The sequence below is a fragment of the Quercus lobata genome, chromosome 8, assembly GCF_001633185.2.
Source record: "Quercus lobata isolate SW786 chromosome 8, ValleyOak3.0 Primary Assembly, whole genome shotgun sequence".
Taxonomy (NCBI): Eukaryota; Viridiplantae; Streptophyta; class Magnoliopsida; order Fagales; family Fagaceae; genus Quercus; species Quercus lobata.
Genome location: NC_044911.1, coordinates 41,758,383 through 41,780,813, shown reverse-complemented (window position 1 = coordinate 41,780,813; position 22,431 = coordinate 41,758,383). Strand labels below are relative to the sequence as shown.

Here is a 22,431-nt window from a genome sequence, read left to right as displayed (position 1 = left end):
TTTTTGCTACTATTTATAGGTCACACTGTACTATTTCAGCTAATTTTTACCTTTATCTACAGTACTTTCAGTAAAAAGTTTTTAGTTTTAGCAAAATAAGCCCCAAACAAACCCTTAGTGTCTGTTTGGCATGATTAATTTTACCAACTTATTTTACTATTCTGCTTATTTTTGCTACTATTCATGGGTTCTATTGCACTTTTTGGTATTATGCATGAGTCTCACTGTAATATTTCAGCTAATTTTTATCTTTATCTATAGTACGTTTAATAAAAAGTTTTCAGTTTCAGCAAAATAAGTAGACCTCAAACAGACCATTAAGGTATACTTATTGCCATCCCAAATTTAATTTAATGTCAAAAGTATTAATAAATTATTTACTCATCTATATTAGGAGATATGGACCAACCACTCAGTACAGCTTATGCCATCGGTTACACAAAGATTTTCAATGGATCTTGTAATAATAAGTAGTGAAATTAGAATACCGGTGTAGTGTTTGCCATATGACACTTCAAACTTTAAGTCAAAGATAAAGTTTTCTTTGCCAAAAGACATGAGTAATATTTCCTTTTTTTTTTTCTTTAATTTTATTTTAAATTTACAAAGGAGATTCTAAGTTTACCTTATTTCATGGTTTTCTTCCTTTTTAAGGATGTTTCAAGCGGTTAGTAGTGAAGAAATATATCTTTAAATTCTGCTATTGTAGTAAATGAAAAGTAACAAAACTTATAATTGCCAGGGCATGATTCATGGGGCAGGGTTAACTCATTGTCAGTTATCTTTGTCTTTGCTGGATTGTTGCTTGCAAAGTGGAAACTGTGAAATTATATCAGCAGAAAAGAGCTTCAACAGGGAAAAGAAATAGGGAAACCAGGTTTCCCAAATAATAGGTACGCCAATTATACCCCTCTTATTATTTATGTGCCATGTTTTGATGCAGAGCAAGTCGTAAAATTGACCTGTGCCCTAGGGAAATGGTAGATGAAACGAGCCGTGCAGTGGCCAAGTACCCCATGAAAATGTTAAGAGTAATTTAGTTATTTATCTGACTGAACTACTACGAAATTTGTATTTAATGAAGTAAGATGTTTTTCAAGTATATTTATATATGAATATTCCACGACATGTAATAATAAAAAAAACAAGCCATGAGATTGGCCAAACAAACTTTACATGACGAAGACTTTAGAGAAAGGGTAGGCTAAACTGTGAGAGTGGCCGAGAAATAAGTCGAACAAATTAACTACTTAGCGGTCTAGAAAAGCTGTAAGAACTACAAAGACCCTAGATAGGGAAATTTAAGACTAAGCTGTAAGATTGGACGAGAAAGCTGAGTAAGACCTGAGTAAAGCATGAAACAGAGGCAAACGAGCCATTGAGTCCAACTGAGTCATGAGACTGACCAAAGAAGAAGACCATGGGATTGGTCCCACTAGATCTAGATCATGAGGTTGGCCTAAGAAGAGGAGAACCACAAGCTTGGTTCAACAATTTCATGAGGCTAACCTTAGACAAAAAAGACCGTAGTTGGTCTAATTAGGTCACAAGACTGATTAAAGAAAAACAAGACCATGAGATAGATTCAACCAAAGAGACTAACCTAATGAAGACCATAAAATTGGTTTGACCAAGTCATTAGAACGACCTAATCGAGCCATGAGACTGGCTAAAGGAAACATAGGTCATAACTCATAAGACTAGATCGATAAAGTTGTCAAACTGGCTTAAATCCATAAAGAAAGGTAAATCATTATCTAAATATTGCAAGTAAAACTCCTGGAGGAAAGAAATAATGCAAAGTCATGAGATTGACCTAACTGGGCTATTATGAGATTAGCCTTACTTGAGTTGTTATCTTTCAGAAAGAAGAAACTCATCAAACTTTATGCATAAAGGACCATATCACAGTCCTTGAAGAGGAAAATGATTACAGGCCAAAAGGGTCCAACTTGAACAAAACATATTAACACTTTAAAAACTAAACCAAAAGAATTCACTTGATCAACACAAGATAACAGCAATCCCCTGGAAACAAAGGTAACCTATAATGAGTTAACTACACCTACATGTGAATTATGCCTCAAAAGTTGCAAGTCGTTTCTTGCCATCCACTACAGTAAAATTCGAGGAAACGTTTCTCTAAAGGAGAAAAATCAAGGAACAAGGTACACATAAGAAATCTCCTAAAAGAAGAAAATATTGCTATGGCCTTTTGGCAAAGAAATTTTGATTTTTGACTTAGATTCTGGGCGCCAATGGCTTACACAGTTACACCACATTGGTGTTAATTTCTAGAATCACACCTGTTTTTTGCAAAATCCAATGACGATTTATATGCGCAGCCAACTACATCTACTAGTACCAATATCTAATTCTCCTATATGTTTGTTCATTTCAAGTAACTATTAACAAACACATTGCTTTGTAGATATTAAACCTACCCTGGATATATAACAATCACAGGCTTTAGCTAGAACTGCAAGGTTGAGTATCCAAGATCTTTTGGCAACTAATTCATATATGACTGGGTTCTTTATCTTGAATGCTCTTTTCTTCCGAGTTTGATTGTGAACTTATACAACGATTGCGGCAAAGCAATTAGCCAATTAGCAGTAACTGTAAGGATCACAGGAGGATATCAAAAACCACGTACAAATAAAGAAAAAAAATTTGATTTAGTACGCTAATATTGTGTGCATTAGATAAGGTTATTTTCTAAAAGTAGTAAAAGTATAAAATAATATCTGATCTCTCTCTCTCTCTCTCTCTCTCTTGTACATTTTTTGTTTTCAAATAAATCTAAGAACTGGTGGAATCTGCTTAAGATGTGCAAAACATGGAGGGCAAGAAGTGGTGCAGAAAGGCATTATTAATTGCTCTAAAGAAATCTTGTTGAATCAAATCCTAATAATTACTCATTCAAGTCAATACGAGATGACTTCTCATTCAATCATTACAAGAGTACTGTGGAATTTATTTTGAGAGTTGCTGTCAATTATCTGTATCACATTGAGAGGAAAAGCACATAGCAATATGGCTACAAATGAGTACGTTTGGCAAGTAAAAAAAAAAAATTTATTTCGGATTTTTTATCTTATTTTGTAGGGTCCCATAAAAAAAAAAAAAAAAAAAAATCATGTTCTCCCCTTTTCATAATAATAATCAAAACGCATCCAAACATACTAAGTGAAAGTGATACTATGAATCTAAATAGAATATAAATTATAAGTATATTCAAAACTATAATGGAAATTAAGCATTATAACTAGGAACTAGGGTTATGGTTTAGGATATTTCGGAATAAAGTTAATTTTAACAATTGATCTAATAGGGTTTTGGGTATAAGAATAGTGTGTTGGGATATCCTGATATTTTGGTTATGTGAGCAAACTACATACACTTGTTGCAATGGAGAGAGAGATATAGAGATAGGCCCTTACGCAATGCTTCAAAGTCATAATTTTCTATTGCTTTAAGTTTAACTTTTTGGCCAGACAAGCCATAAATTTAAATTCAAGGTTCACTTCCAACCTTCTTGGAGATTAAAAAGATCTGCTTATAACCTTTATGGATCAAATAAATTTCAAGTAATTGATTGAAGCACAACTGAGAGAACCTAAAAAGAGCCAAAAAGCTCAAATTAGTTCACTTAATAATATTAATTTACAGTATTGTAAACAGTAATTTGCAGTAGAATCAATTAAATTTGCTATAATGACTTAATAGATGTAGCGAATTTAAAAACAATGAACTTGAAGAATCCGTTATCATGTTACAGGCTCGATTAAGGAACTGCTGTTTTTCTTGGATCCAAAACACCTTTATCCAGCTGTTTTTTAGTTTTGCTTTTGCTTTATAATCTGTCACAATTTTTTATTTTTAAACTTCTTAAACAGAAAGATCAATTTGAAATGATGCAAATACTTTTGAGATCAGTAGTCAACACTTTAATTAATTTTTTAATCAAAACACATTAATTATTAGCTACTACCCATCTTTAAGAAAAAACACATCATTGTTCTTTCTTCAAATATAACAGGATAGGTATCCATGGTTTCCTCTCCAAAAGTGGTTGGAGATTATCAATTAAGAAGAAACCAGAAGCATGCTTAGCTGTTCATTTCTCTCCGGTATAACCATAAAAGGAAAACTTTTGGGCTATCATACATAAAGGTAAAATTGGAACCCAACCTAAGAAATTAAATGTAAGTACTCAGAGAATATGATTTTAAGTAAAGGTAGAGCCAGAAATGTCACCTTCAACTAGTAGATTGTATAAACTTTAAAGTAGAAACCAAAATGAGAGAGAGGTCGGAAGGCGACATGAGAACTACCAAAAAAATTCCTTGTAGATCTTTAATGTGAACATCTTAGAAAACTCATCAAAACAAAGCTTATCTAGTCACAAAGCTTTTTGGAAACCTTTTTAGAATTCATTCAAACTAATGAATTGACAAAACAGGCTTTTTATCCTAGAGGACTGTTGGCATTGTAAACATAAGGGCAGGTTTAAGGAGTCTCCATCCTTCCTTTCCATCAGAAGAATGAACTTAATTTGCAGTGGCACTAAATTACTTGCATTAGGATAGATATCATTCTCACACACATACACACAAACGAATTAGGTCAACTAGGGCTTAAGAGATCGAGAGTCTCCAAAGAAAGGAAGGAATGGACCTTTGACTCTAAGAATTAGAGTAAATTGCACAGAAGTGCTGTGGAGGTTCAAGAACAAAGCAAGTTTTGGCGTCAAGTATAGGAACTGTGCATGTAGGTAAGGGTTGTCAATTAGTCAGTTTCAATTTGTTTCCATCTGTCTTTGATTAGGACTCAAATCCATCATGTGTTAAACATTGTTGGGTTTTGTTAAACAGCTTTTGTTCAGTTTTTATGAAGAAGAAGAAGAATTATATTTACAATTAACCTATGTCCCATTAGTACATATAATAAAAAGTATGGAAATTTATTTCCACATTCTAGAAAATCCAGATAAGAAATGAAATGTCATGTTTTAAGGAAAGCAATACAAAGAAACTCCCTCTACATATAACTCAATTTATTAAATCCTGACATCATAGTAGTGCCCGATTGCTTTAAAGAATTTTTTTTTGAGATTCTTTAAAGAATTTTGAATATATATATACACACACATACTTTTATTATACTCTAAAATATTAAGTTATATAAATTGACAATTTAATGCATTGGTTTTAGAATGGAAGCTCAACTGATTTTGGATTAATTACCCATCAATGATTTCTTTAGAATTGAGCATGCACAACTATCCTGTAACCAACTAATAACAAATTTGGAAGAAGTCAGTACACATAAGAAATGAACAGATAAACTTTTTCTTCTTTTCTTTTTGATAAAAATTATCGTGCAAGATATGTGCCATAAATTGAAAGGCGATTATAGCTTCCTCACTTTTTAAAGGAAAATATTAGAGCTACTACCAATTTTACCACAAAAATCTTACAAGTTAATATGAGAATAACTAAGATTGGTTTCATATCAACAACAAAATAAATCAATTTTGAAATTACTTGTTATTTTTGTGTTAAAAAAAGTTATAATGTCAGTTTATAAGACTTATGCAGTAAAATTTGTAATATCTTTAATATCTTTCTTTTCTTCCTAAAATCTCATTGATTATATCAAATCCAAAATCCCACATTTCTATCATTGTATCCTCACAAAGATGTCTTGGTTCAATACTAAAAAGGAGGTAAACTAAAGTGTAGAATATAATGCTCACCCTTATATGCAAGGTGGATTTAACAGAAAGAAGAAAGTGTAGGTGATATAACACAAGCTGAAATTGTTGCCTATAGATGTTTATTTTGGACAGTTTAAAAAGTTCTCTGTGTTGGGCTATCATGTTATCTTTATTTAAAGCAAGACCTATATAATTTCTAACCCTATAATATAAGAGTCTTAGGGTTAAAAGAGCTTTTAATTGAGTTACCATGACTTGTATAGGAGCTTTATGTGCAGGGACAAGTGTGAAATTTTATAAAACTCTTGTGCATATTTTTTTTCCCCTAATTTTGCTGATCTAAATCATTCTTGAATCTCTACTAGTCTCTGGAGTTTTATTGGATTTTATTAAGAATTTTTTTATCAGTCAAATTAGGAGTCCTAGTCGTAGTAGATGAAGTAAGAATCAATGAGTTTATTCAAATATGCTTCATTTTATTCAAAGCGCAGAATGGAATATTAATTTTTTTGAGTATTGAGATGTATTGGTTTTAGAATTTCTTTTGTCTTTCCTTCTTCTTCAACTTCTTTAACGCACTATTTCTATTCATGTTACTATTTATAATCCCTAAAAAACAACAATATTCTCTCTTTATTTCTCATTCAAAATTCCCTAAATAGCTTGTTTGGATTGAGCAAAAAGAATGAAGGGAAATAGAATTTTTAGGAGGGAATACTTTGCTCTTTTGTTGGAACTTAGAATGTTTAATAGGAAGAAATGAAATGGTTAGATGTGAATACCTATTTCATTCCATTTCCTTCCCATACTAATTTTGATTCCCCCTAAAATCAAAGAGAATAAGAGAGAGAGAGAAAAAAAAAGGATTTTAAATTTAATTTTCCTATAATTCCCTTAGAATACTGCAACTTTTAGCTTTTCATGCCTCTCATTTTGCTCAATCTATTATCTATTTTAAATTGCTTTATTTACTATCTTTCGGGATGTAATAATTATCTTATGCAGTTTCCCTCTTATAGCATGTGGATTCCACACGATTGTGAGATCCACACAATGTGAGAGGGAAACACATATTTAATGAAAGAGTTTCTCCTCATGATGCTACCCCTCCCATGCCAATATGTCTCTCACACACTTAGATCATCATTAAAGTTGTTTAGGTTTGTAATCTCAATCAATTTATTTTACCCAAAACAAACAATTTGGCCATTTAAAAAGTTTTAAACAAAATTCCCTAGTGGTAAAGTAGTAGAGTCAAAGTTTAGAGCCACCACACACAACTAGTAGTAGAGCCGCCTCCCTAACTCCAAGTCCTAGCTCCATCCTGTTGCTGCCTTTATTGGAGAAAAACTATGCCTTACCATTTACCACAAGTCCAATTTCAAAAAGAGCCAAAGGAATGCATGATAAAGACAATGGAGACTACCAAGGGGCAAGGTGAGCACAACAATGATCATAAACAAGTCAAGACTATGGAAGACAATAAGGTTGATCTTGCTTTCAATGATTAACTCAAGAAAAATTTTAAATAGAAAATTGTTCCATTCATCTATTCATTATTTCAATTTAATGATACGGTAGAAAAGAGATATTCTTGATTCTTATGCTTTTGAAGGTGAAAAAAGAACTGGTATGTAATTTTCTAGTTTTAAAAATTTTGGTACTTTGACACTTCAAAACTAGAGGGAGAGTATTTTTTTCCAACAAGAAGAAAATAAATCAGCCATAGAAGAAAGAATAAGTGGCTGTCTTTAGAGTGATTTTCAGGTTTGGCAGCTTAGAAGCCTTTCATGTGTTAGGTCATCATAATGTAACACAACTTTTAATCAAGTAATTAGTTCATGAGGTATGGACATTTTCATGTCTAGGGACATATTTAAAATTTTATTTTTCATAAAATTCTTGTTAGTAATTGTTGGGTTACATGTGTGAGTGAAGTCCCACATTGAATAAAGATGAGAAGAATGAGTAATTAATATAACATAATTGAGTACATACCCATTAGGCATAGGCCTTTTGGGTTAAAATGTGTCTCTATATGTTATATTAATTACTCAATGAAGCTCCCCAATGTGTTTATTTCTCCCTAACAAGTGGTATCAGAGCCCATAGTGGTGTGTGGCGAAGGTGGTGAGGTGTTCATGGTCCCTACCCAACGGGGACAGAGACAGCCTAAACGGCTCACACACAAAGATCCTGGAGAAGAAAAAAAGAAAAAAAACCCAACAAAGGAATATTGCTAATGGTGCTAAATAATGGTGTGGTGCGAGGTTCCCATGGACATGGACGTACGGGGTTCTCATGGATGTGCCAGCAGGCTTGACACGTGGTTTCTATGGATGGCGTATGAGAGACTCATGGATGACACACTGATGAAGTGAAAAGCCCATTAGGTAAGGGGGAGTGAGTAGGACTTGTTCATAGCCCACAAAGAGGTCTTGAAGCCCACAAAGAGGCAGATTTACACTTGAGGGGGAGATTGTTGGGTTACACGTATGAGTGAAGTCCCACATTGAATAAAGATGAGAAGAATGAGTGATTAATATAACATAATTGAGTACATACCTATTGGGCTTAGGCCTTTTGAGTTAAAGTGTGTCTCTATATGTTATATTAATTACTCAAAGAAGTTCCCCAAGGTGTTTATTTCTCCCTAACAATAATAATATTTTGGGGGGGGGGGTCAATTGCTTATATATGTTTGGAATAACTAATTTTAAGAGTTTAATGGTATTAAGAATATTTTATTAGGAATTCATTAATGGAATGTTTTGTAAAATTTGAAGATGGAGGCACCCTTAGTGATCTCTCTTTCTCTCTCTCTGACATATTATTCATGTCTTTGTTCACAATCCCTTATTAGCAACCAAGTTTTCTTTTTTGCTTCCATCTTTACAATCTGAAGGAATACTCCCTTCCCTCTCAAACCCGGCTAAATATCCTATCAAACCAATCTTTAAATCCTAAATAGAGCTGTTGCTAATAAATTTATGCAACCTAGTTATTATTCTTTGTTTCATCCTCTTTTCCTTGTAAGCCCTATCTTTTTGAGACTAATGCTTCTTATAAATTTTAAAGCCCTGTCTCTTAGGCTATGTTTGGTTTGAAAGAAGATGGGAGAAAGGCTTTGGAGAAAAAGGATGGAAGAGAAAAAAAAAAACTTTTTTTTTTTGGTTGGAGAGAAATTGAGGGATAAAAAAGAAAAATGCAGGGAATACATTTCTATTGGACCCGCCATTTTTTCCCCTTCCAAATTGGGAAGAAATGAGAAAGTAGAGAGGATTTTTTATGGAGCTCACCTATTTCGTTTTCTTTTTTCTTCCTTATAAAACATTATTTCCCTTCAATTTTACCACATAAACGAAACACCATGAAAGAAAACTATTCCTCTTTTCCTTTCTTTTCTTCTCTCATTTTCTCTTTCCTCCCCCTTCTTTTTGCCAAACATAGTGCTAACTCTAGAAAATAATTTTTCCTATTCTAGAGCATACCATAAGCATATGTAGTCTCTCTTCTTCTTTGGTATACTGTTATTTTTCACGTTACTGTTCATCATCGCTGATCAGCAACGAAATTTTCTCTTTCCTTCGTTACAACACAAAAGCATAATCTTTTCCTTACACACTTGAAACTTTAAAACATAGCCACCAAATAGTCTTAAAATCTTAGGATAGCTATTGCTAATAAATTTTTACAACTTATCATTCTTTATTTTAACAAGCTTTTTACCTTTTTAAACCCTATCTTCGTGATTGGGTAATGTTTTCTACAAATTGTAAAGCCCTTCTCTCAATCCTAAATCATAATTTTTCCTAACCTATAGTTTATCATAAGCATACGTAGAAAAATTGTCCCTAATCTATCTTACTCAATATAGGCATGCAATATTCTCCTCAAAAAAAAAAAAAAAAAAAAAAAAAAAAAAAAAAAAAAAAAAAAAAAAAAAAAAAAAAAAGAAAAAACATAGGCATGCAGTAGGTCCTTATAAAACATTCTACTCAACATATATGCAAAAATTAAATTCAATGATTATTAAATTAGAGAAAATTAATAAATATAGCAATAAAACCTAAAACGTGAAATTAACTGAGACAATAGAAATACTCTATGGTTTCTCCTAATAGCAAGTGACTTTTTTTCCAACCATATCATATATCCTATATATTATATTAAAGTGGAAGCTAGGTGAAAGTTCAATTAAATATACAAATTAGATTCTAATTGTACTTTAATTTTATACTAAGTGTTATTCTAATTATCCTATTATTCAATGTGAAATGTCTCTATATTTTAAAAACACTTTAATTTCATGCCAAGTATCATTCAATTATACTTTAATTATGCATCAATTATGTTTACATGCATCATCATATATCAAAATTTAGAAGGTATATATAAAAAAAGACTTAATTTAAATTTATTCATGTGTGTGTACTACACCTCTGCATATGCAAAAGTTTTATAAGCTAGTTATACTTCAATTATGTTTACTTGCAAAATCATGCATCTAAACTTAGAAATATGAAAAGATCAAATTCTAATTTATTATATTTCTATGTACTATAAAGAATGTGTACGTCCTATTACTTATTAAGTACAAATATGTACTGCACCTCTGAATATGCAAAAGTTATAAGCTAGTAAAATAACATGAGAATGTACAAGAATATATGTCTCTAGAGGTATTCTTTCTTCTAAGAACTTTTGAACCTCTTCATACTATATGTTTTCATTTTCAAATGCCACGTCTAAACATAGAAGATATATAAAAAAAAGACTTAATTCAAATTTATTTATGTGTGAGTGTACTATACCCTTGCATATGCAAATGTTTATAAGCTAGTTATACTTTGATTGTGTGTCAATTATGTTTACCTGCAAAATCATGCATCGAAACCTATAAATATAAAAAGACTAAATTCAAACTTATTATATTTCTATGTAATACAAAGAATGTGTACATCCTATTACTTATTAAGTAGTAATATATACTGCATTTCTGCATATGCAGGGATTATAAGTTAGTAAAACAATAAGAGAATGTACAAGAATGTAATGCCTCTAAAGGTATTCTTTCTTTTGAGAGCCTAATGAACCTCTTCATACTACATATTTTCATTTTCAAATGCCACATCTAAACAATAAGTAAGAGTTGTAATATGAAATTCGTTCAAGATGGGCGAAAGTTAAAAAATAAAATTTCTTGAAAAAGTGGATGCTACTTTTAACTGTAAATGTGTAATAGCCTAGTAGGGTTTAGGAGAAAGGGAAGCTATACAAAAGGTTATAATGTATCATGTAAGACGTACTGAAGACAAAACAGAATACCATGGTGATATTATTACTACTATTTTGAATACAGCCAGTAGCAGACTTAGGCAAAACCAACAGTAACATAACGACTTTGAATTCTAATAAGTGCTATTACATTCCCAAATTGCAAATAAAATGGAGACTTTTAAGATCAGCATATATGCCATGAGAGTTATATAGATAAACCTCCCTAACTTGAAAGTTGGCAAATACGGTGGTCAAAGTAAAGATAGCAACTTCAATAGAGTTCTTTTTTAGCAATCTCTTCCATTTCATTCATTTGCCAGAAGATCCTGCAAAAAGTTAATAAAATCAGTTTAAAAGTTCACAAAACCCCACCCATAACCAAAGGAAGAATTAAAAAGAAAAAAGAAAAAGAGAGAGAGAGAAGAAGAAAGAAGAAAAGAGAAAAGAGGTTAGGTGGAATTTGATGTCCCACGGAAAAGAAACTTCCATTTTTTGTATTTTCTTGGCATCCAATGCCTATAACATCTTTCTTTTTGTCAGAACGTCGCAAACTGACACTAGAATCACTCATCAAGAACACTGAAGTCATCAGAAGAAATAATTGGAGTCACCAATTAAACTGTGCATAATGCATTTAATATTTGAAAATGTAGTATTCATTCCATTAATTTATATAGATGAGATGCATGGAAAATGTATGAAATCAGGTTCAACTCATACGCCGTGATATGAAAGCTTATGAAACGACCTTCTCTCTCTCTCTCTATGTCCAAACATACTGAGAACACGTTATAGAACTTGTCCATCTCCAATTTGAACTATCTTGTAAAGGGCTGTTCCACTACATGTAGCATAATTCATGTACTAGTTTGTCATTGGGTGGAGCATGTACACAATTCACTGAAAATTATGAACTTCATTTAGCATGATAAATTTTTTCCTTTGTAGACAAAGTGCACGGGATGAATACCCACAAACTAACTTTCAATTAAACATGATTTGCTTAAGATTAGAATTAATTCATTTATCTGGGATTAGCTGATGTAATTACTTATGGTTTTTGTCATGCTCAAAAACTCAATCAATTAAGCTCATCATTCTGGGTAATTATAGAAAGGGAAATGTTTTGTTGCATACTTATATACAACAATTGCTACATACAGAGGTATGTGGCAATAAAAAGAAAGGGATATGTGTTTAAAGGTTATGTGCATACCAGGTGGACTTTAAATATTTGTCCATTTCTTTTTGCTGCCATATACCCTTGTATGTAGCAAAACCTTTCCCTTATAGAAAACTCTTAGAAGTGAAAATTGATAAAGATGTGATGCAAAACCCATGGCTTACACTATACAATAAAAGCTTGCCACATCAACAATTTATTTAAAAATCAATAAATCTTACCACACACAATAACAACTCAAAAAACTCTATTTCACAAACATTTTTTCCAAATCACAGTCAGTAGACCCATACTCTTCCCTACCACCCAAAAAACTATTTCACAAACATTTTTTCAAATCACAATCATTAGATCCATACTCCTTCCTACCACCACCAAATCTCCAACCCGTTAGAGACACCGCGAAGATGTCGGCCAAATTTCTAGCTTTGCTTACCATCAATTAATGTTGCCATTATCTCTGGTGGTGGTTTGCTTCCACTACCCTAGCTCTCTATCTCTCTCACTTAAGGTTCGAACCACCCAAACCCTTAAGCTTTTACCATAGCCACCAAGTGCCATTAGTTTCTATTTAGCACAAGATTGAAGAGAGAGTGTCAAATAGAGAGAGAGAGAGAGAGAGAGAGAGAGAGAGAGAGAGAGAGAGAGAGAGAGAGAGAGAGAGAGAGACAAGAGCTTAAGTTTAGGAGCTATTTCCGTCGGTGGTAATGTTGGGTGGCTATGATGAAAGCTTAAGTGTTCGGTGTGGAGGTCTCACATAATGAGAAAGATAGAGGGAAAGAGGGTGTATTAGGAGGGAGTGATTGTGTGTAATATGTCTATTTCATTTATTAGTGAAATGCTGATGTGGCATGTTTCTATTGGAGGGTGTAAAATGGGAGAAGGTATCCCCTGCACCCAGCGTATGAGGCGTATGTTTCACTGACCCAAGGGTCCATATGAAAATTTCTTGTAAAATGGAGGGAGGGGGGGGGGGGGGGGTTACACCAAGTCCTTATTGATTGTATTTTCTACTCTAGGAGTACTGTAAATGTGTACTGCATCCCCTCAAATAATAGTGAGTCTCACATTTTCCCATCATTCATTGACATAATTCATTTTGGATTATAGGCTTATAATCCAATGGACTAGGATTTACATGGGCCAGGTTCTCCCCTTGCCTCTCTCTTTCTCTAGAAATCATGAGGTGGAGACTAAAAAGGTAGTACACAATGTAAACAACATTCACTTTAGCGAAATCTGGGAGAGATAATTGACAGGCAACAAGTTTTTCAGTATGAAAAAATTTTAAAATATTTGTCAGGAATATTCTCGATCAACAATAACTTTTCTTGGCTTTTGGATCAACTAGAGCTTTTGGATCAACTAGAGAACCCTAGCTAACAAATCCTTGTCTGAGTGAATATATGCTATTCTACTTCATGGATGTATCTATATCTTAAAGAGTTTCCTTATGCTACATTTTCTAAAGGCAACACTATCTGAGAATGTCCCAAAGTTTTTAATAAGCCCACCTAGATATCTGCTAACATAAATTAATACATGCTGCAAGTACATGATAATAGCTCCAGTATACAAGTTTGAGTAGAACTAAACTTACATCATTCCAAGAACTTTCATCCAATCTATTAACCTAATGCATATATTACAAAAAAGGTATGACTTTTGTATTAATGTGATGTTCCCCATGAAGGACCGACACTAACATGTGAGATTGAGCAACATATATAGTGGTAAAAGAACCAAGTTATTAAGTGAGAGGTAACTGGGAAGCACAAAGCTCAAGCATTTGATTGCCCCAACAAGAATTCCCTTTTAATCAGACCCAATGCATTTTTAGAGTACAAGACTAAAGCATTCTGAGGAAAACAGAATAAACTTACTGTCCCACAAAATCTGGTATTGGACAAATGCAAATCTAGTGAAGGTACAAAGGAATACTACAAATGGAGGTACAAAATATCAAAACTGCCCTTGCATAGATCTTCTGCACTAAAGAAAAGCAACCGGTGGGGGCATTTGTCAAAGCGGGGGAGTAATTAACATTAAGAAAACAATTAATATTCAATTAGCATTGGGTTTCTCCTACATCCAGGAGATTCGATTAAATGATGACTATATTTATGTAAACTTATATATGAGAAAAGCCATACAAAAAGCATGCATGAACAACTAATATATTAATTTAGAGTTCAGTGAGAAACCTTAAACCTTAATTAATCATTTGTTTTCAATCATTTGTCTATTTAATTTATGTTAACATGGGAAACTGTATGATATCTCACTTGACCATTCATGGGGCACAAAATCAGCAGAATCTCAAAAGAGCCAAATTAGGGAAAAGTTAATGCAAATAATACATATTTAATCAATGCACAACAAACAGTGTTTTTTTTTACATGATGTGAGTGTGTGAGTTTGCACGCGCGTGAGAGAGGGAGAGAGAATTCTTCTCAACGTAATCACAACCAATTTCAAAGTTTTCAAGGATAAACAATGCTAAATCATATTGCCACCTTTGCAATTAGTGTTTCTAAGAGTTAATGCTATAGTGAGCGTGTGTATGCACGCACACGCACGAGAGAGGAAAGAGAATTCTTCTCAATGTAATCACAACAAACTTCGAATTTTTCAAGAGTAAATGATGCTAAATTACATTGTCATCTTTGCATTTAGTGTTTCTAAGAGTTAAAAAGATGTTATAGTTACAAAAAGAAAAGAAAATCAAAAAATCCATCTCAGGTACTAGTTCCTCATTTACAATCTTCTGGAGCTTATTAAAATTAGGGTTTAAGGGGTTTTTGTTTGAAGTGAAGATAATCTATATTGGAAAATCGATGATGTAGCTTCACAAAGTACTAATGTCTAACTTAATTACAAAGTACTAATGTCTAACTTAATTACAATTTATTAATTTAATGGTTATCATTCTCACTTATAATTTCTTTTTCACAATCTTCCGAGTCCCACAAATCAAATTCAAGGCTGCAATATATATACATATACATGAATAAATAATAGAGATTATAGTTCATCAGATTAACTTAATTATTGCTTCTGTCGTGATTATTGGAAATTGAAGATTTTAGACTTTGTAAGCAAACACTATTCATCCATATATAATTAGAAAGCAAGCGATATAGGGGTTACCATATTGAATCTAGCTAGACAAAGGAATCAAGCCAACTGCATGGTAGAACTTGATTCTTCATTTCCCTTGTTTTGATTAGTCTTCTTCTTTTTCTTCTTGTAGGGGATCCCCCTTGCCTTAGCTTGACACTCCCTCACTTCTCGAAGATAAACTCGGATTGCACCGCTAGCAAAGGGATTAGTCTCTGGTGAGCCTCCATTCTCTTCATAAGCAGCTCTGAGGCGCCCAATGAGAGCATCAAGGCTACCCCAAGCCTGTCTTAGCGGGCAGGTGCAAGGTGCAGGCGGCTCAGGTTGTCCATAAAACATACAACCTTGGAGGTGAACTTTGGTCTTGCCAAACTGATCAAGGTATCGAAGAAAGTCCAACACATGGTTGCAATTGCACTGAGAGAGTGGAACTGGGGGCCTCTGGTTCTTCAAGTACTGTCCAAAAGTGTTCCAGTCCCTTCTTTTCTGTGACTCATACCGGCTTGGCGTTGCTGGCTGTTGCTGGTGGAGGTGGTGGTGGTGGTGATGATCGCTCGGAGAACTTGATGATCCTTCTGCCAAATCTTTCCCACTACTAGACATCGTGGTGATAAGTGAAGATTGGTAAATTTAATTTTGCTAAATAAAGCCAGAAACAGGTGTGGGTGAAAGGAATAGGATTTGAGAGTGGAGGAAGATGAAGATCACATCATTAGGCTATTGAGTAGACATGCCATGGGGCCATATGGGTTGCTTTCTGTTCATCTTTTTCTTCATCTTTCGCTCTAATTAATCCTTTTTTTATTAGTGCTATCAGCATTAACTATACGTTTCCCCTCTAAGCGTACAATTATTGTATGCCTTTGTCAACATAAGCCTTATCATTTAATTAACTAAGCAAACATATTTACCATTATTGCCCCAGCTAATATGGTCAGTTAGTAATCACTAGTAAGTGCAATTGGACAAGCTTAGTTGTGATGTGCTTAGAATTTATCAATCCCATTAACTCTATTAATAATAAAAGTTATGTATGTACCAAAATATGTGGTAAGTTTAATATAGACAATGAATTTGCTTGGTTGTTGTTCCTACTATTACTATTGCTGCTATGCTTATTCTTCTTATAGTGGGAGTAGTACAGTGTTAACTTTTTTTTTTAGAGCTCAAGTACAGTGTTAACTTTGGTGAAAACAAGTTGCAACAATTGGGAACTAGCTAGTATTGGTATTGCGCTATTTATATTTGACTCATTTAAGTAGAAGGGTAAATGTGAATGAGATCTTATGATAAGATTTGGTCTTGCTGTGGTTGTCTTTTTCAAGAGGAAAACTGGATTGTGCGCACAAACCCTAGAATATAAGAGATACTATACTCTAGAACTCGAACTGAATTCAAATGATAGATAAAAGTACTACATGAATGCCATGATACACATTGTGCATGTTAATTAATTTTATAGGTAATTAAACATCGATTATCTTTACTTTCTTTCCTCCTTCAATTCTCTACCAACCTTCCTCTCTTTGATGCATGAATAACACCATATTAGGTCCATAAACATGTGAGTTAGGACAAAATCATTTTAATCAAAAAGTTGTTTAAATCATTTGGATTAGTGAATATGCTTCACACCCACACACACACACTTCTAGTGAAAATAAAATTTTAGGTAAGGCATGTGATCATATTTGGCATTAAGCCTAATGTGGTAGTCTTCTGCACAAACTGATTAAATTTTCACTTGCCATGATTTGAAAGTAGGGAAACCTGAGGTACACGTCAAATTTTATCAAGATGACAGCCGACCAATTTTTTGTGGTCCCACGTGTGTGTATCCTCCTGAATTCTGTCTATATCTGAATACTGTAACCGTCCGATGTACTATTTTTTTTCCGCAAGAATCTAAAAAAGATTTATTCGATGGTCAAAAAATTTATACACCTTTTTTTATATATCACCATATCTTGTCGTTAAAAAAGAGATTTGGGTTTTAAATACTTATATACTATAGGTCAATTGGTGTTTTTGTTTAATAATAAAGAACATTGGTTATGGAGCGGACTTTATATATTAAAATTTTATTGTATTTATATAATTTAAAAAAATGATATTCTTTTCTCAAAAAAAAAAAAAAAATTCTCCAAAAAAAAAAAAAAAAAAGATTTACTTAAATAGTAAAATAACTCTACCATTACAGAATACTCACCAACAATGATTAAAAGCATTGCCATGGAAGAAAGTTAAATTCAGGAAAACCATGGAATCCTCTCCAGTAGAATTGAGATAGCCAGGTGTTGCATCAAAACCTATTAAGTATTCCACTAATCACTAAAGTCTTTGATCAATTTAGATTTGGGTGGCCACAAGACAAGGCGCCGCAACATAACACTAATTGAGCTCAGGCACTGATTCTGTGCTTTGGGTCAGACGATTGGACATGAATTATTGTTAAAGACAGGACAAATTTTGTGAAATTATTTTGGTATTGCAACATTTATAAAGAGCAGGACTGAAACAAGGAGTGAAAAGTTTGTATTTAGCCCTCAAATATGGACTAGATTCTCTTCTCTATATAAGTTCTTATGGTTATTCTAGAGTGAAGTTCTTAAAATCTTATGATCTTATCTATTCGTTTTAAGGGATTGAATTTTGTTATATCATCATCATTTAAACAAACTTTACTATAATAACACATAAATATATGAATAGAGAAATGGTTGTCCCAAGCAGGGCTATACCAACCCAATTTACACCAAATCCAGTTGATTGGTTTTTTCGACAGCCACAACTCATGATTCCTTATGGTTGAATAGTGTTATTTAATTTCTTCATGTCAAACTACTCCACTCTTCACTCACACACACTTCTCCTCTTTGAGATAATACGAACAATTATCTTTATTTCTCATTATACATTCAACAAAAGAAAATTTTCCAATCATTATAAAATTACCCAATTTATTTTAATTTGCAAAGGGACCGGAATTATCCATGAATTTAGCATTTTTTTTTGTGTGGATTCTTTGGTAAATGAAAGAATATTAAGATGGTAGGTCTACAACCATTTATATTTTTCTCTACTGGACCTCACAGCCTCCAAGGCCAAATCATGGGCGGAGAAATATAGTACTAGTTCTTTGGAAACCATATTTTTTGTCATGCTGACTGTTGCTTTTATTTGTGTAGAGTGTCCTTGGGGCGTCCAAAATGTCCAAAAATGTACAGATTCCCATTTTTTCATGTTTCTGTTTTTCATTTGTCTTTGTTAATCATTCTTTTCCTTTTTCATACACATCCCCTCTTGCCTTTGTTAATTTCTAATAATCATGACCCAAAAATGACGTGAACGTGCAGCATGTCAGAATTTGGCCAATAATGTCTTCATGAGTTCCTTTTTTTTTTTTTCTTTCTATGCAGTAGTTTTATTTGCATTCATCAGGTAAAGATTGTCATATCGATCTATAATTACCACCTATGACAACAATCATACATCGAATAACATTATTACAACTATTTTTCCTCCTAGCAAATGAAGGCGCATGTTCAATCGTGTCGGGAGAAATTATCTTAAGGAGACTTCAATTCAGTAGTTAATATAACATATAAATATATCATTTAACTTAAAATGTTTAAATTTATGAGTTTGAGCTGAACTATGTTACATTAAGCACAATTTTTCTTATTAATTATTATCCAAGGTACTAAATGTAGAACTTTAATTAAATATGCATACTTAATAACATAATCTGCGTTTGAGCAGCATAAATTAACATTGAAACTCAAGTCAACATCTACCCCCCCCCCCCCCCAAAAAAAAAAAAAAAAAATTTCCCTTGAAAGGTAACTAAGGGAATGTTATTAATTTCTAACCCAAGTGTCTGAGCTGTTTTATGGTTGACTTCTGATGATTAATGGACTTTGGACCACATGGCATTCATGATGAATTTTTCCTAACTTTTCGTTCTTATATTGTTTTTATTGGGGTGGGGAATCCCTACATATGCAATCTCTCACTCTCTCTTTAGATGGTATCCTTTCACCTCATATGTTGCTTAATCTTATCTGTACAAATTTTGGTATATTCTGCTGATCTTTTGCAATAATTTTTTTTATTAACATGATATTTATATATAAAAAATTTGTGGCCTCTCCTTTTTATTTATATTTATTTTTCTCCTTATGCCACAGGTCTAGTCATATTACAATTTTATTTTACACTAGTCAATAACTCATACAATGCACAAACAAATTTAACATAAAATATTTTTTATTTTTATTTATTTTTGTCTAAATATGAAATTTGATCATTATGATAGTTCTCATTCTCAATAGGCATTTATTATAATTGAGTTTGTATATGAAACTGTATAATTTGCTATTAAGCATTTATTATGATTATGTTTGTGTATGGAATTATATATTTCACCAATTTATTTTAGAATCATATACTCTACAATATTTTTTAGATAGAATATATTCGACCATTTAATGAAACAAGATGTGACAAAAGAGAGTGAGAGATATTAAGATTTTAAATATCTTATATATACCACATTTGGCAAATTATTATGACATCGACCAAAAATCATGGATCTTTATTTAATATATATTATAGATAGACATTTAAGACTTTTTATTCCAGATAACAAAATACCCTTTTTTAAGAAGAAAATAACAAAAGAGCTTATTACACTATAAATGTACTATAAGTGGAACATTATTGCCGTAGTTCTAAAAATTTTAAGTTATTATTTAAATTAAAATTCTATTGAAAGTTTGAAAATTTTAAAATAACAATTTTTAATTTTTTTAAAAAAATATTTTTTTTCCATGAATCATAACTTTAATTTTTTATATAAAATTTGGTCTCACACGATAGACTTCTATCACAAAACTTAGGGTAATTTTTTCATTATTTAATTTTGATGATATTTGTGAAATATTTTCTTTACTTTACATATAGGTTTTAATAATGGACATACTAATAGTCTATATAATTTTCAGAATTTGATTTGGAGATAATAATAATAATAATTGTGGGTGCTCGAGGACCGAGGACCGAGGAGGAAGCTGAGGAGTCACACCATTGACTCGAGGATTGAGGATGAATTCGAAAGGTCGTAGCATTGACTTGGTGATACTGCAAGCCACGGGCCTAAAGGAGGAAGCCACTTGAGGAGAAGAAGAAATGAGTCTCGGTACTATACGGTACTCTAAGTGGAAGCTAGAATCTGAAGAGAGTGGAAGTCAATAGGCAGTAAGGAAGTTGTTGGCCTGATGTAGCCTGTTGCATCTGGATTAAATGGTAGAGAACAATTTTATCAGCCGCATTAATGAGAAAGTGACTTGAATAGTGTAAGCCACAGTTAAGCGGGTCTCTTCCACCACCTGCTTTAGATGTGAAAGGTAACAAGTGTCACAAAAGGAGGGATGTGAAGTAGAAATAGATGGTGAAGATGCAATGAAGGTAGAGGTATATAAGAAAGGGAGTGAGAGCATTGTATGGGGATTGGAAAAAGGAAGGAGAGAGAAAAGAAGCAAAAGAAAAGACACTAGGAAGAAGAAAGTGAACATGATTAATCTTGTACAATCCAGTCTCCTCAGGAGCACTCGGAGAGAACCCTGTATTTATTTGTTTCTAAACAAAAAAAGGAGATTCCTCCCTGTACATGCCCTTGGGCAAAGCCCATTGTTGTTGTTGTTAGGGGTGTGCAGAAAACCCACCGACCCGCCAAACCCGACCCAACCCGACCCGACCCGACCCACCGGGTTGGGTCGGTTTTTAAGGCTTGGTGGGTTGGGTTGGGTTATCAAAAAAATTATTATGGCGGGTCGGGTTGGGTTTGGGTCATAAAATTACAAACCCGCCAAACCCGACCCGACCCACCCATATTTAATATATATTTAAAATATATTTTATATTTAATAATTTAAAAAAAAAAATCAATTGTAGGGCACTTTTATATATATATATATATATTATATTTAATAATTTGCATTTCCTCAATTCCTTCTACTAATACTAATTATATATATATATATATATATATAATATATTATATAATTAATAAATTTTTTTAAATAACCAATTCTTCCTATCCTATATAAAAGCCAATTAATTCACACAAATTCTAATAAATTACTATGGTTGTTTAGTCATTAGTGTTGAGTCTTTGAGGAGTTACATTGATACTAATCTTTAGGTTTTTTTAATATATTAATATTTATATTTTTTTTCTACTCAATTTAATAATAAAAAAAAATTGTCAAACCCATGGGTTCAACCCGACCCAACCCGACCCACGCGGGTTGGGTTGGACTTATGTGATGGGTTGGGTTGGGTCGAATTTTTTTTGACCCACCATGGTGGGTCGGGTCAAAAAATTCCCTCAACCCGACCCAACCCGACCCATGCACACCCCTAGTTGTTGTTCTTTCTCACCTCTTACAAATTTTATTGACTTGGGCCAGGTTTGAGAAGCATAACCCATTACTCCTAGTGGGCTTGGGCTCCAAATCTTCGGGCTCCTACAATAATAAAGATAATAATAATAATAATAATAATATTTACTTGATAACCAAAACTTTTCATTCCAGATGTCATTTAAAATTTGCATTAAATAAAGTACGTATACACATATGAAGTTAGCTAGTGAAATCCTTCGTATATGGCCCAAAACTATTTACATGATTAGTAATAGTAAATTTTTAATAAGTTAGAATAACCCTATGTCAATGATACGATAAAATAGATGTCAATATTAATCAGATAAAATTCATAGGTAAGAATGAAATTCTTAAAATTTTATTTAGTAATCTTAATAAATAATACAGATTAAAATAACCTTGTAACAAAAAGAAAACCAAATATGTTATGAAGATGTCTGAATTTTTTGCTTTTGTTTTTATAACTCAAAATTATAATAAGAATACTTAAAATAATAAACAAAAGAGATGGTGATTAAAATACATAAACACTTATTATGAAATTTCTCTTTAAAAAAACACTTAATACGAAATATAAATTAATTAACAAAACCTTTATACTTTCGTACACTATGGTAATTTTTTTATTAAACCATGAGTATAATTTCAACTAAATAATATTTTTAATGATTAAAAAG

General features: G+C 32.5%; 1 protein-coding gene across 1 annotated transcript; it reads right to left on the bottom strand.

Annotated features, from left to right (window-relative positions):
* Nucleotides 1-11,031: 11,031 nt before the first annotated feature.
* Nucleotides 11,032-16,074, bottom strand: LOC115957873 (protein LIGHT-DEPENDENT SHORT HYPOCOTYLS 10). Its single transcript, XM_031076213.1, has 2 exons — nt 15,336-16,074; nt 11,032-11,328 (listed from the first exon to the last, which is right to left on the bottom strand). The coding sequence occupies exon 1, from the start codon at nt 15,906-15,908 to the stop codon at nt 15,363-15,365; it is 546 nt and encodes a 181-aa protein (XP_030932073.1). The 5' UTR covers nt 15,909-16,074; the 3' UTR covers nt 11,032-11,328; nt 15,336-15,362.
* Nucleotides 16,075-22,431: the final 6,357 nt, after the last annotated feature.